At 37.5% G+C, this 12,396-nt stretch overlaps 1 protein-coding gene across 1 annotated transcript; it reads left to right on the top strand.

Annotated features, from left to right (window-relative positions):
• The first annotated feature begins 3,817 nt into the window (after positions 1-3,817).
• Positions 3,818-5,524, top strand: LOC110925145. Its single transcript, XM_022169116.1, has one exon. The coding sequence runs from the start codon at positions 3,818-3,820 to the stop codon at positions 5,522-5,524; it is 1,707 nt and encodes a 568-aa protein (XP_022024808.1).
• Positions 5,525-12,396: the final 6,872 nt, after the last annotated feature.

The following is a 12,396-nucleotide window of genomic DNA, read 5'->3' as shown; positions in this document are numbered from 1 at the left end:
AGTGTTCAAAGAAGAACAGGTATGAGAAGAAAGGAAGAGACAATCAGGCATGGGTTGCAAAGAAGGTTGATGTGAATGTCGGCGATGAATCTGGTTCCATAAAGCCAGAAGAGCCACAGGTTGAGGAGAAAATTTCAGTGAATGATGAAGAGTTTCCATCATTGAAATTTGAGGAAGTGAAAAAGAAAGTTGGAAAAACTGAGATTTCGAATCAGTTCTACAAAGAAAAGAATGATTTTGATGTCGAGAAAACATTCAACGGGAATGTTAAAAAGATATTTGGGAAAATGCTGAGTGGGAGAGCTAAAGGGGTTAAAGATTTTTACGCGACTAAAAAGGCAACTTACAACCCTACGGCTCAAGAATTGAAAGCCATCAAGTCTGAAAAGACTTGGATGGAAGTTTGTTTCCCATGATAGCCTTAAGACTATGCCGGAGATCCCAAGTTTATATCGTGGATCAGGAATCGGCATCTTTCTAGTGTTTGAATAGTTTGTTTGAAAAAATTTGAATAGTGTTTTGGATTTTGCAGGTGAAAGGACTACGCCGGAGCTTCCAGGTTGGTAATTGCGAAGCAGGAATTGGCATCCTGATTGGTGAAATGATGGTGTAGACGTAACATTCCTACAAGTGGTATTATTGATCTACAAGTGGTATTGTTGGTTATATCTTGAAGAGTTTACATTTACAAGTGATACAGTAATTCTGAACTGCAAATGATAAATCAGGGACATTAAGTTGTACTTGATTTATTATTCATATGAGATAGATAGACAAGATGATGAACCACATCCCCGTTTTTAAAATGATAGACCTACAAGTGGTTTTTATCAACTCAAACTCATTTTCCGGAAAAATCATTTCGATTAAAACAAACTTGAGTGTTTTGAGACCTAAATGAGAAAATGGTTTGTTGAAAGGGGGAGTTCTGATTGTTTATGCCGAGTAAATGGAGATTTGATGTGATTCGATATCAGTTGTCAAGTTTCTGTACAGTTTGTGTTGTTTTCTATGTTTTCAAGTGGGTCAAGAGTCTAGTAGTTTTCAAATTTCCTTTCGGTATGTATTCTGGTTTCGGGGACAAAACCATCTTAAGGGGGGTAGACTTGTAACACCCCAAATTTTTGTATGACATGTCATAATGTTTAATCGAAATACTTTAGCAAAAAGAAATGGTAGACATGAAATTTTATCATTTATAAGATTTGTAGCATTTTAACAAAATCTAAAATCTTATAATTAGGTATGAAAGATTATTAAATTAGTAAGTAATAAAGAGAAAAATGTCATGTTATAATAGTTAAGGGGTTAAAATGAAAAGTGTGTAATTAAAACAAAAAAAAATGAAAATGTCAAGTATGTGTGTGTGTGGTCGATCGTGAGAAGGCCAGGAGAAAGTTCTCCATCTCAAAACCCTAAGATACTAAATTCCATCAAATTGAAAAGGGAATCAAGGATTTTTCGAATGCATGAGCCAAGAACTTCAACTATCTAAGTGTTCTTGACATCTAGTAAGTGTAATTTCATGATTTGTTAACATTTGATGAAGTGGGTTATGTATGATATATGATGTTTGTATGAAATCGAACCTAGATGTTGAATGATAGGAACAAATATGAGTTATATGATGTGCTATTTCGATTTTACTAGTAGTTGGGGCAAAAACCCACTTGAGATTATGTAAGGTAGTAAAATTTAGTAAAAGTTGTAATGTTGATGTTAAACTCAGGTTATAGAAGTGTTTTGATGAGTGATTTGATTTGAATCAGACCTAGTATGGTTACGATTGTTGATCTATTCGATGAAATTAGGATGAATGTGTTATAAATACTTGTACATCATGCTTATTAGATTGTACGCACGCCATGTGTTCGATGAAATGTCTAAATTAATGAAATTGTGTTTTTGTATGAAAGTTTGTTAAGTTGATGAAATATGATTATGGTCGGAGTGCGTATGGTTTATAAACATCATAATAGTATGACAAAGAAAATGAGAATAATGAAATTTGTCGAAAGCTAAGTATATGAAGTTGTGATGTATAGGAACAAAGAAGGAAGAAGGCGCAAGTCACTCGAAATCACAAGCGTCTCAAGATCGCGGTAAGTTCATATGAACTTTATGTACTATAATTGTAGATTATGAATGATACCATTTAGAACTATGATTTTGGCATAATTTCCCTTTATGAATCATGATTGAATAAATGCAAAGAGTTGTATGGAGAAATGTTCGAAAGATCAAGTTGTGGTAAAATTTAAAGGATCCGTCTATTAGGATGAAATGTTAAGTAGAATGATAGTTGGAATGTTTAGGAATTAGATTTGCCATACGGATCAATTGGGGTAAGTACATTGAAGGATATGACATGTGGCGATTCATCACAAATGGATTGGAAAGTGGAATGATAAATGTTACCGAATGTAAGTAAAGAAAATGTTAGTAAGGTATTATGTTATGTTAACGGGTTGAAAAAGAATATGGAACTAAAGGATTTTAATTGTTATGTGTTACGAACTAACAAGTGTTTGTTGTTATGAATGTTAGGTAAATCTCATGCTTGATTTCGGCGCACCCGGAGCGAACACACAAGTGTTGACCTTTTACACGCTTCCGGTTCATGTTGTTAAATATGTATGGGTCAAAAAAACTTCGTTTTGTCATATGATGTTAGTTTGTGGCTAGTATGTTTGTAAGTAGCTAGAAATTCTAAATCTTTTGGTATATTTTGTACAAAATTGTTCATGGTGAACTTTATGGTCATAACTTTGTGGTTTTTGAAAAGTGTCGTAGAACATAATTAAAATGATGTTGTTAAAAGCAGGGAAAAGGTTAAGTTTTCAAACGGGTCATGTCGAAATTTTTTTTAGAGTTTTGTATAAAGTTATGTTATATGTTATATGTGGAATATGGGCGTTTCAAGTTGGTATCAGAGCCTAGGTTTGAGGGATTTAAGCATCAAGTGCTTGAACTCAAACCAAAAGCTCGGGAGAAGTGTGTGTTCGATCCGTGGCGCAAAGCAAGTAAGTGTTCTAAATGATTACGTTATGAAATAACTTTGCATTTCAATATAAATTGTTGTGGGACGTTATGGAATGAATACGTGATGTAGTGGAAGATATAGGATGAATCAGATCAGTTGGGGGATTATACGGGTCAAAAAGGAGTAGAAAAACATGAAAAAATCAATAAAATACGTTGGGCACTACCGTAAGTTACGGTGGTACCGTAATTTACGGTAGCATCTGGGAGAAAGGATGGCTACCGTAAAACAGTAGCTTATTGCCGTAAAGGAAAAAGGGCCACCGTAAGTTACGGTACCACCGTAACTTACGGTGGAGCTCATTTCAGCCTATTTCAAAATATATTGTTCTGTTTACTGTTTTATTCATACGGAAGGTACTTAGAATGATATAATTCGATCCTAATGGGTAAGAAAAGTATATCAAGATGTAAGGGATAAAGAATACTATGGAGTTGGTTGTCGGAAACGTTGAGTTTCCAAAGAAAGTTTAAGCATGGTTTAGTCATGAGTAATTTCTTTCACATATTAGAAAGAATGAGAGCTACGTAGCACTAGCATGGTCATATGATAGAAAGGATGAATGAATGTCTAAAATGAAGAACGATACGATACAATGACGATAAGGCAAGAAGTATGAATGATGAATGAAACGTGTCATGATAAAATGATGTTAAGACATGATGGTGGAAGAAATGAAATGAAATCTAATGAATGTAACGAATGTTTTATTTAGATGGCCGATAGGGTGAATGCAATGAGGACGATGAAGCACGCCGAAATGAAATAAAAGCTATGGTTGTGGAAGAAGTAATGAAAGCAGTTGAGGCTAGTATTCCCCGACTAGCTCAAGAAGTCGAAGGGCAAGTATTGGAAATAATTAATACCTCGGTAACTTCCAAGGTGGAAGAATTGAAAGAAATGATTAGCGAATTGCAAGTGAAGAAAAGCTTTCGGCGATGCACGTACAAGGAGTTCATGGCATGCAACCCCTTACCATACAAAGGGGAAGTTGATCCGATAGCTTGTCAAAGGTGGATTTCCAGTACCGAGGCAGTGTTTACACGAAGTAGATGTGAAGCGGAGGATCAAGTAATGTTTGCCACGGGCCTTCTACAACTTCGAGCAAAAGATTGGTGGGACGCATACTCGAAGGAATTGGGGGATGATAAGGTACAATCGTTAACATGGCAAGAATTCAAGGAGTCATTTCTGAAATATTATAGTCCACAACCCGCAATTGATAAGATTCAGGAAGACTTCTTACGTCTCAGACAAAAGGATGAAACGATTGATGAGATAACAAAAAAGTTCCTTGAGAGGGTGAAGTTCTGTGAGGAGATAGCGGGGACTGAGAGGCAAAGGATTGTACGTTACCATGCTATGTTAAAGGCTGAATATCGGGAATTTGTAAACCCCTCTAAGTGTGCGACGTTAAATGAACTAATTGAATGGGCAAGAGACAGAGAAATTGAGATAAAAAGGCAGGTTGAACGGGGAGAGAAAAGGGCGGCGGAGAAGCCTACCAACGCGAACCCATCGAAAAAGGCAAGATATCAAGACCAAAGCAAGAAAGGGAAAGCAAGTGGTGAAATCCCGACTTGCAAGACGTGTGGGAAGCATCATTCGGGTGAATGTTTGTCGGGAAAGAAGGGGTGCTACAAATGTGGGCGAGAAGGACATCCGTTTTATAGGTGCCCCGAAAACTCAAAGGCGTGTTACAATTGCAATGAACCGGGGCACATTAAAGCGGAATGTCCGAAACTCCAACAAGGGGCAAAGAGAGATGGAAAGAAGGACGAGCCCCCCAAGGCTCGCGGAAGGATGTTTCAGCTAACCTCGGATGAAGCTAAAGCTAGCCCGGACGTGGTTTCAGGTATATTCTTGGTTAATTCTATGCCTATGAATGTTTTATTTGATTCCGGGGCTAGTAGGTCATTCATTTGTAATGAATTGTTAGCTCACCCATCGTTTAAGCTTGAAAAGATGTCAATACCCTTAGAGGTTGAAGTTGCTGATAGTAAAAGCTATTTGTTGCATGATATTTGCAAAAACTGTAAGATAATAATCGAAGATGAGGAATTTAGTATAGACCTTGTTCCAATGTACATGGGGGAATTTAAAGTAGTTGTAGGAATGGATTGGTTAGCCCAAAATCATGCTGAAATTCAATGTGAAAAGAAAATCATTCATATAGTAACCTCGGGGGGGAAACGGATAAGTGTTCAAGGGGAAAGGGTCATCAAGCCGAAATTGTGCTCTATAGTCAAAGCTGTCAAACATGTGAGGAACGGGGGTAGGGCTTATCTATCTTATGTGATTGACACTAGTCGAGGTGTCCCAAAGCTTGAAGATGTGAACGTGGTGAATGAATATCCGGATGTATTTCCGGAAGACCTACCCGGGCTCCCACCTGAACGAGAAGTAGAATTTAAAATAGAGCTTAACCCGGGTGCAAAACCGGTAGCTAAAGCTCCTTATCGGTTGCCCCAACCGAAATGAAAGAATTGATGACGCAACTTCAGGAGTTGCTCGATAAGGGTTTTATTAAACCAAGTGTTTCGCCATGGGGAGCACCCGTATTATTCGTGAAGAAGAAAGATGGCTCGATGCGAATGTGCATCGACTATCGAGAGTTGAACAAGTTAACGGTGAAGAATCGATACCCGTTGCCCAGAATTGACGACCTTTTTGACCAGCTACAAGGGGCGAGTTGGTTTTCAAAAATTGATTTGCGGTCAGGATATCACCAACTGCGTGTGCGAGAAGAAGATGTGCCGAAAACCGCGTTTCGAACACGGTACGGACATTACGAGTTTTTAGTAATGTCCTTTGGGCTGACGAACGCACCAGCTGCGTTTATGGATTTAATGAATCGGGTGTGCCGACATATGCTTGATAAGTATGTAATCGTTTTCATCGACGATATTTTAATATACTCCCGCAGTGAAGCAGAGCATGCTTCCCATTTACGTGATGTATTAGAAACGCTCCGCAAGGAAAAGTTATATGCAAAGTTCTCAAAGTGTGCCTTTTGGCTTAGAGAGGTACAATTTTTGGGTCATGTGATCGATGCGGACGGTGTTCATGTGGATCCGTCCAAGGTAGATGCGGTAATGAATTGGGTACCCCCGAAGAATCCAAGCCCCGAAGAATCCAAGCGAAATAAAAAGTTTTCTAGGCTTGGCTGGGTACTACAGGAGATTTATCCAAGACTTCTCCAAGATAGCCTCTCCTATGACAAAGTTAACAAAGAAGAATGAAAAGTTTATCTGGGGTGAAGAACAAGAAAAAGCGTTTCAGACTTTAAAAGAGAAGCTCTCAAATTCTCCGGTGTTGACACTACCGGATGGAACGGATGAATTAGTAGTATTTACTGACGCCTCCCGCCAAGGATTAGGTTGCGTATTAATGCAAAAGGGTAAGGTCATTGCGTATGCCTCAAGGCAACTCAAACAGCATGAAAACAATTACCCAACTCATGATCTAGAATTGGCGGCAGTCGTGTTTGCTTTGAAAATATGGAGGCACTACCTTTATGGGGTGAAATGTACTATCTTCTCGGATCATAAAAGCCTCAAATATTTTTTCGAACAGAAAGATCTCAATATGAGGCAACGAAGATGGTTGGAACTCATTAAGGATTACGATTGTGACATCCATTATCATCCCGGGAAGGCTAATGTAGTAGCGGACGCACTTAGCCGAAAGGAGTACCCGCCCCCGATTCGGGTAAAATCCATGAAGATGGTAGTCACTCTTAAACTACTTGATGAAATTCGAGAAGCTCAAACGAAATCTTTAAATGCTGTTGACCCAAAGAAAGAAAGAACGAAAGGGTTTATTCATGAATTGGAAGAGAATGCAAATGGTATGAAAACGAGGTACAATCGAATTTGGATACCTCGGTATTGTGAGGTGAAAGAATTGTTGTTGAATGAGGCTCACAAGTCTCGATACTCCGTTCATCCGGGGGCTACAAAGATGTATCGAGACTTGAGGATGAATTACTGGTGGCCGGGGATGAAAAGAGACATTGTCAAATATGTTGCTAAGTGTTTGACATGTTCCCAAGTAAAGGCCGAACACCAAAAGCTGTATGGAAAGTTACAACCCTTGGAGATCCCGGTGTGGAAGTGGGAACATATAACGATGGATTTGGTGACTAAGCTTCCCAAGACAAGAAAAGGGCACGATGCAATATGGGTGGTCGTTGACCGACTGACCAAAAGTGCACATTTCCTACCTAGTCGGGAAAATTATAATTCAGAAAAGATGGCGGAAGTCTATATGAATGAGATCATATCCCGACATGGAGTTCCAGTGTCTATAGTATCCGATCGGGACACCCGGTTCATATCTCGTTATTGGAGGAAGTTTCATGATGAATTGGGGACCCAATTACACATTAGCACCGCCTACCATCCACAAACCGATGGTCAGTCAGAACGAACTATTCAAACATTAGTTGATATGTTAAGGGCGTATGTTATGGATTTCGGAGGAAGCTGGGATGATCATCTACCTTTGGTAGAGTTCTCATATAATAATAGTTATCATAACAGCATAAAAATGGCCCCCTACGAAATGCTTTATGGAAGGAAATGTAGGACCCTAGTTTGTTGGGGGGAAGTGGGACAACGAGAGATCGCGCCAAAAGAAGTAGTGACCAAGACGAATGAAAAGATTGATATGGTTAGGTCAGGATTAAAAGCAGCGCAAGATAGACAAAAGTCTTATGCGGATCGACGAAAGCGACCAATAGAATTTCAAGTGGGAGATCTGGTGTTATTAAAGGTCTCTCCATGGAAAGGAATAATCCGTTTTCGTAAACGCGGGAAGCTAGGCCCTCGATACATTGGGCCATTCAAAATACTCGCCCGGGTTGGGGCGGTGGCATATCGGTTAGAGTTACCACCCGCGTTGGATGGGATTCATAACACCTTTCACGTGTCGCAGCTGCGAAAATGTCTCGCAGATGAGACTGCATATGTGCCACTGGACGATATTGAAGTAGATGAAAAATTGAATTATGTTGAAAGGCCTGTAGCAATAAAAGACTTCAAAGTAAAACAACTCCGCAACAAATCCGTTCGGCAAGTATTGGTTCAATGGCAACATCGGAAGGGATCGGATCTCACATGGGAAGCGGAGGATGATATGCTAAAGTACTACCCAGAGTTATTCGGTATGTATTCTGGTTTCGGGGACAAAACCATCTTAAGGGGGGTAGACTTGTAACACCCCAAATTTTTGTATGACATGTCATAATGTTTAATCGAAATACTTTAGCAAAAAGAAATGGTAGACATGAAATTTTATCATTTATAAGATTTGTAGCATTTTAACAAAATCTAAAATCTTATAATTAGGTATGAAAGATTATTAAATTAGTAAGTAATAAAGAGAAAAATGTCATGTTATAATAGTTAAGGGGTTAAAATGAAAAGTGTGTAATTAAAACAAAAAAAAAATGAAAATGTCAAGTATGTGTGTGTGTGGTCGATCGTGAGAAGGCCAGGAGAAAGTTCTCCATCTCAAAACCCTAAGATACTAAATTCCATCAAATTGAAAAGGGAATCAAGGATTTTTCGAATGCATGAGCCAAGAACTTCAACTATCTAAGTGTTCTTGACATCTAGTAAGTGTAATTTCATGATTTGTTAACATTTGATGAAGTGGGTTATGTATGATATATGATGTTTGTATGAAATCGAACCTAGATGTTGAATGATAGGAACAAATATGAGTTATATGATGTGCTATTTCGATTTTACTAGTAGTTGGGGCAAAAACCCACTTGAGATTATGTAAGGTAGTAAAATTTAGTAAAAGTTGTAATGTTGATGTTAAACTCAGGTTATAGAAGTGTTTTGATGAGTTATCTGATTTGAATCAGACCTAGTATGGTTACGATTGTTTATCTATTCGATGAAATTAGGATGAATGTGTTATAAATACTTGTACATCATGCTTATTAGATTGTACGCACGCCATGTGTTCGATGAAATGTCTAAATTAATGAAATTGTGTTTTTGTATGAAAGTTTGTTAAGTTGATGAAATATGATTATGGTCGGAGTGCGTATGGTTTATAAACATCATAATAGTATGACAAAGAAAATGAGAATAATGAAATTTGTCGAAAGCTAAGTATATGAAGTTGTGATGTATATGAACAAAGAAGGAAGAAGGCGCAAGTCACTCGAAATCACAAGCGTCTCAAGATCGCGGTAAGTTCATATGAACTTTATGTACTATAATTGTAGATTATGAATGATACCATTTAGAACTATGATTTTGGCATAATTTCCCTTTATGAATCATGATTGAATAAATGCAAAGAGTTGTATGGAGAAATGTTCGAAAGATCAAGTTGTGGTAAAATTTAAAGGATCCGTCTATTAGGATGAAATGTTAAGTAGAATGATAGTTGGAATGTTTAGGAATTAGATTTGCCATACGGATCAATTGGGGTAAGTACATTGAAGGATATGATAAATGTTACCGAATGTAAGTAAAGAAAATGTTAGTAAGGTATTATGTTATGTTAACGGGTTGAAAAAGAATATGGAACTAAAGGATTTTAATTGTTATGTGTTACGAACTAACAAGTGTTTGTTGTTATGAATGTTAGGTAAATCTCATGCTTGATTTCGGTGCACCCGGAGCGAACACACAAGTGTCGACCTTTTACACGCTTCCGGTTCATGTTGTTAAATATGAATGGGTCAAAAAAACTTCGTTTTGTCATATGATGTTAGTTTGTGGCTAGTATGTTTGTAAGTAGCTAGAAATTCTAAATCTTTTGGTATATTTTGTAAAAATTGTTCATGGTGAACTTTATGGTCATAACTTTGTGGTTTTTGAAAAGTGTCGTAGAACATAATTAAAATGATGTTGTTAAAAGCAGGGAAAAGGTTAAGTTTTCAAACGGGTCATGTCGAAATTTTTTTTAGAGTTTTGTATAAAGTTATGTTATATGTTATATGTGGAATATGGGCGTTTCAATGCTAAAGAAATGAAAAGATAAAATGTGATAAACAATCTTACTAAGGATGTACCAGTAGGTTTTTACACATTTAGTAAATTGTGACGAGATATAAACTAAATTTCAAACTTGCTTGTTCTGTGGGTTACCACAAACTTGGATATATAGGTAACCCCTGAAATCTTGTTTGAAAGGTCCCTTATTCTGAGATACTAGGTCTTTATGCTCAGTGATATCTGGGGTATTATCCCGGGACTTCTGCTGTATGGAAGTACTGACCTAGTCCCCGGATAATACTTTCCGCAAAGCTTTGAAACATAAGCGCCGCCCTCAGCATGCTGTTGAAACAATAAAATTGATAGTCGCTGCTGTTGAAATTAAAAGATCCTCTAAAGGGGACACACCAAAAGTCGAGCCGTCATCTCTCTGCTGAACGGAAGTTCTGACCTGAGCTCTCACGGTTTCGCATTTAACCCCTATACAGATATCAGCTGTGGTATACTCACCTGTAAGACTGAATATTGGGATCTGGATACGGGAGTATATTCAAGTAGTGGGACACACGGATAAGTTTAAGTTCTTAAAACATTAATATCGTATCTCGGATCAGTTGAACTTTGTGTGAAAATTTCAGTGGACCGATATACTGACAATCTAGGTAAATTGTTTAGAACTGAAAATGTAATTCAGCTTAACGGTGATAGTGACATGTCTCATAAACTGATATGATCCTCTTACACGAACTCACAAAAATCTGTTTGTAAATATTTCATTCTCTGCATTTCATTTCTTTACATTGAAAAATCCAAAAAGATTTTGTGTGTGTTTTAGCATAAATTTTGAAAAAGTCAAAAAGATTTTCGACAACTGATGTTGAAAAACGGATTTTCAAAATTCCGAGTGCTAAACATGATGAGCAGCATTTGAGGGGGAGTGTTTGTGTAATTCAAAATGTTTTTGTTAAATCTAACCTTCTTCAAGTGGTTCATCATAGTCATATGAGAGTAATCGTGTGTTGGTGCAATGTGGTTTGAAATATTTGTGAAAGAAAATTTATTTCGGGGTTGAGATTGTGCAGGTAGCTAGGTTTCAATTCCTGAAGATTTCTGATGGAAAAGAGCCAAGTTTCAATCCTGGAAATCAATTCTGAAAATATGAGTAGAATCAGATTCTGATCATTGAAGTTCACATTTATTGTTGATGCTGATAAACTTAAGGAATCAAGAGATCCGATCAAGAGAATTAGAGTGTTTTAAAGCCAGGTTATTCGATTCTGAAAGCCTGTGAAGATCAGACAACGATCCTGAAGATGTTACTGAAGAACAAAAGAATGCCAGTAAATCGAGAGGGAGAGTCTGAAGATTGAAAGAAGATTAAGCCCAGAGACTGATCTAGATTGAAGATGTGAAGACACAGTTTTGAAGTCAAGGTGTGTTGGCGACTCCATCAACATCTGAGGGGGAGTCTGTTAGTGCACTACATCTGTTGATTTCGTCTAGGTGTCTAGGATCAGTTCTTACATCGTATTGTATAGAATATGGCGCGAAATACGAGAAAACGGGAGTATGTATAGGTTTTAGGAATCAGGTTCGCTCATAGAGTCAGTTGTTCCTGGATCGCTTATTTGTCAAGTATGGACCGCTCATGTGGACATGCTTGGTCCGCTCTTATGGACATGTGTCACATGAGTGGACCCAACAGTCTATATATAGAGGTCTTTAGAGCGTTCCTGAGTAGTGATTGTCGCATTCCACGCCGAAGCTCTGCCGGTGTGAAGATCGAGCTGTAAAACGTTTCAATTCAATAAAACAAGCAGTTAGGAGGAAGAACAAGCTATATCTACTTGCATTTCTTATTATTCCGCATCTGAAACACAAGAGACAACCTCTGAACGACTCGTTCGGGTCAACAAACGATCCTACAATATGTAATGCGAGCAAGTTCAAAACAATTGAACTGGGTTTATACAAAATGATTTTTTTTAAATAAGTAAATTCGGACATGGCCACAACAAAAACCATGTATACTTTTTAAAAGAAAAGCGAGTTTTCAGGAATTTTATTGATTCATTTGCAATGAATGATCGTTTTTGCAAGAATGCGGTTTATAATGCAAAGATCAAGTATAGTGAAATGATATTTGAACTTTTGATAAAACAACTAATTTGGAATGATGCCCTTTTTATGGTCTTCATAGCTTAAATGAACCACATGCGCAATGAACAGTGCATGTGTAACGTGTAGATTTACCAAGAAATGAAATGGATCAATCTTTGTTGCTATGAAAGAAATTTTCATGGTATAATGATTATTTTAGAAGAAGTAGAAATACGAAAGTCAACTTATTATATGCGGAAGTCAGAATTTTAACGAAAGGAACTTTAT

Source organism: Helianthus annuus, chromosome 17 (assembly GCF_002127325.2).
Source record: "Helianthus annuus cultivar XRQ/B chromosome 17, HanXRQr2.0-SUNRISE, whole genome shotgun sequence".
NCBI classification, from domain to species: Eukaryota; Viridiplantae; Streptophyta; class Magnoliopsida; order Asterales; family Asteraceae; genus Helianthus; species Helianthus annuus.
The sequence above is the reverse complement of the archived record's forward strand: the minus strand, read 5'-3'. Positions and strand labels throughout refer to the sequence as shown.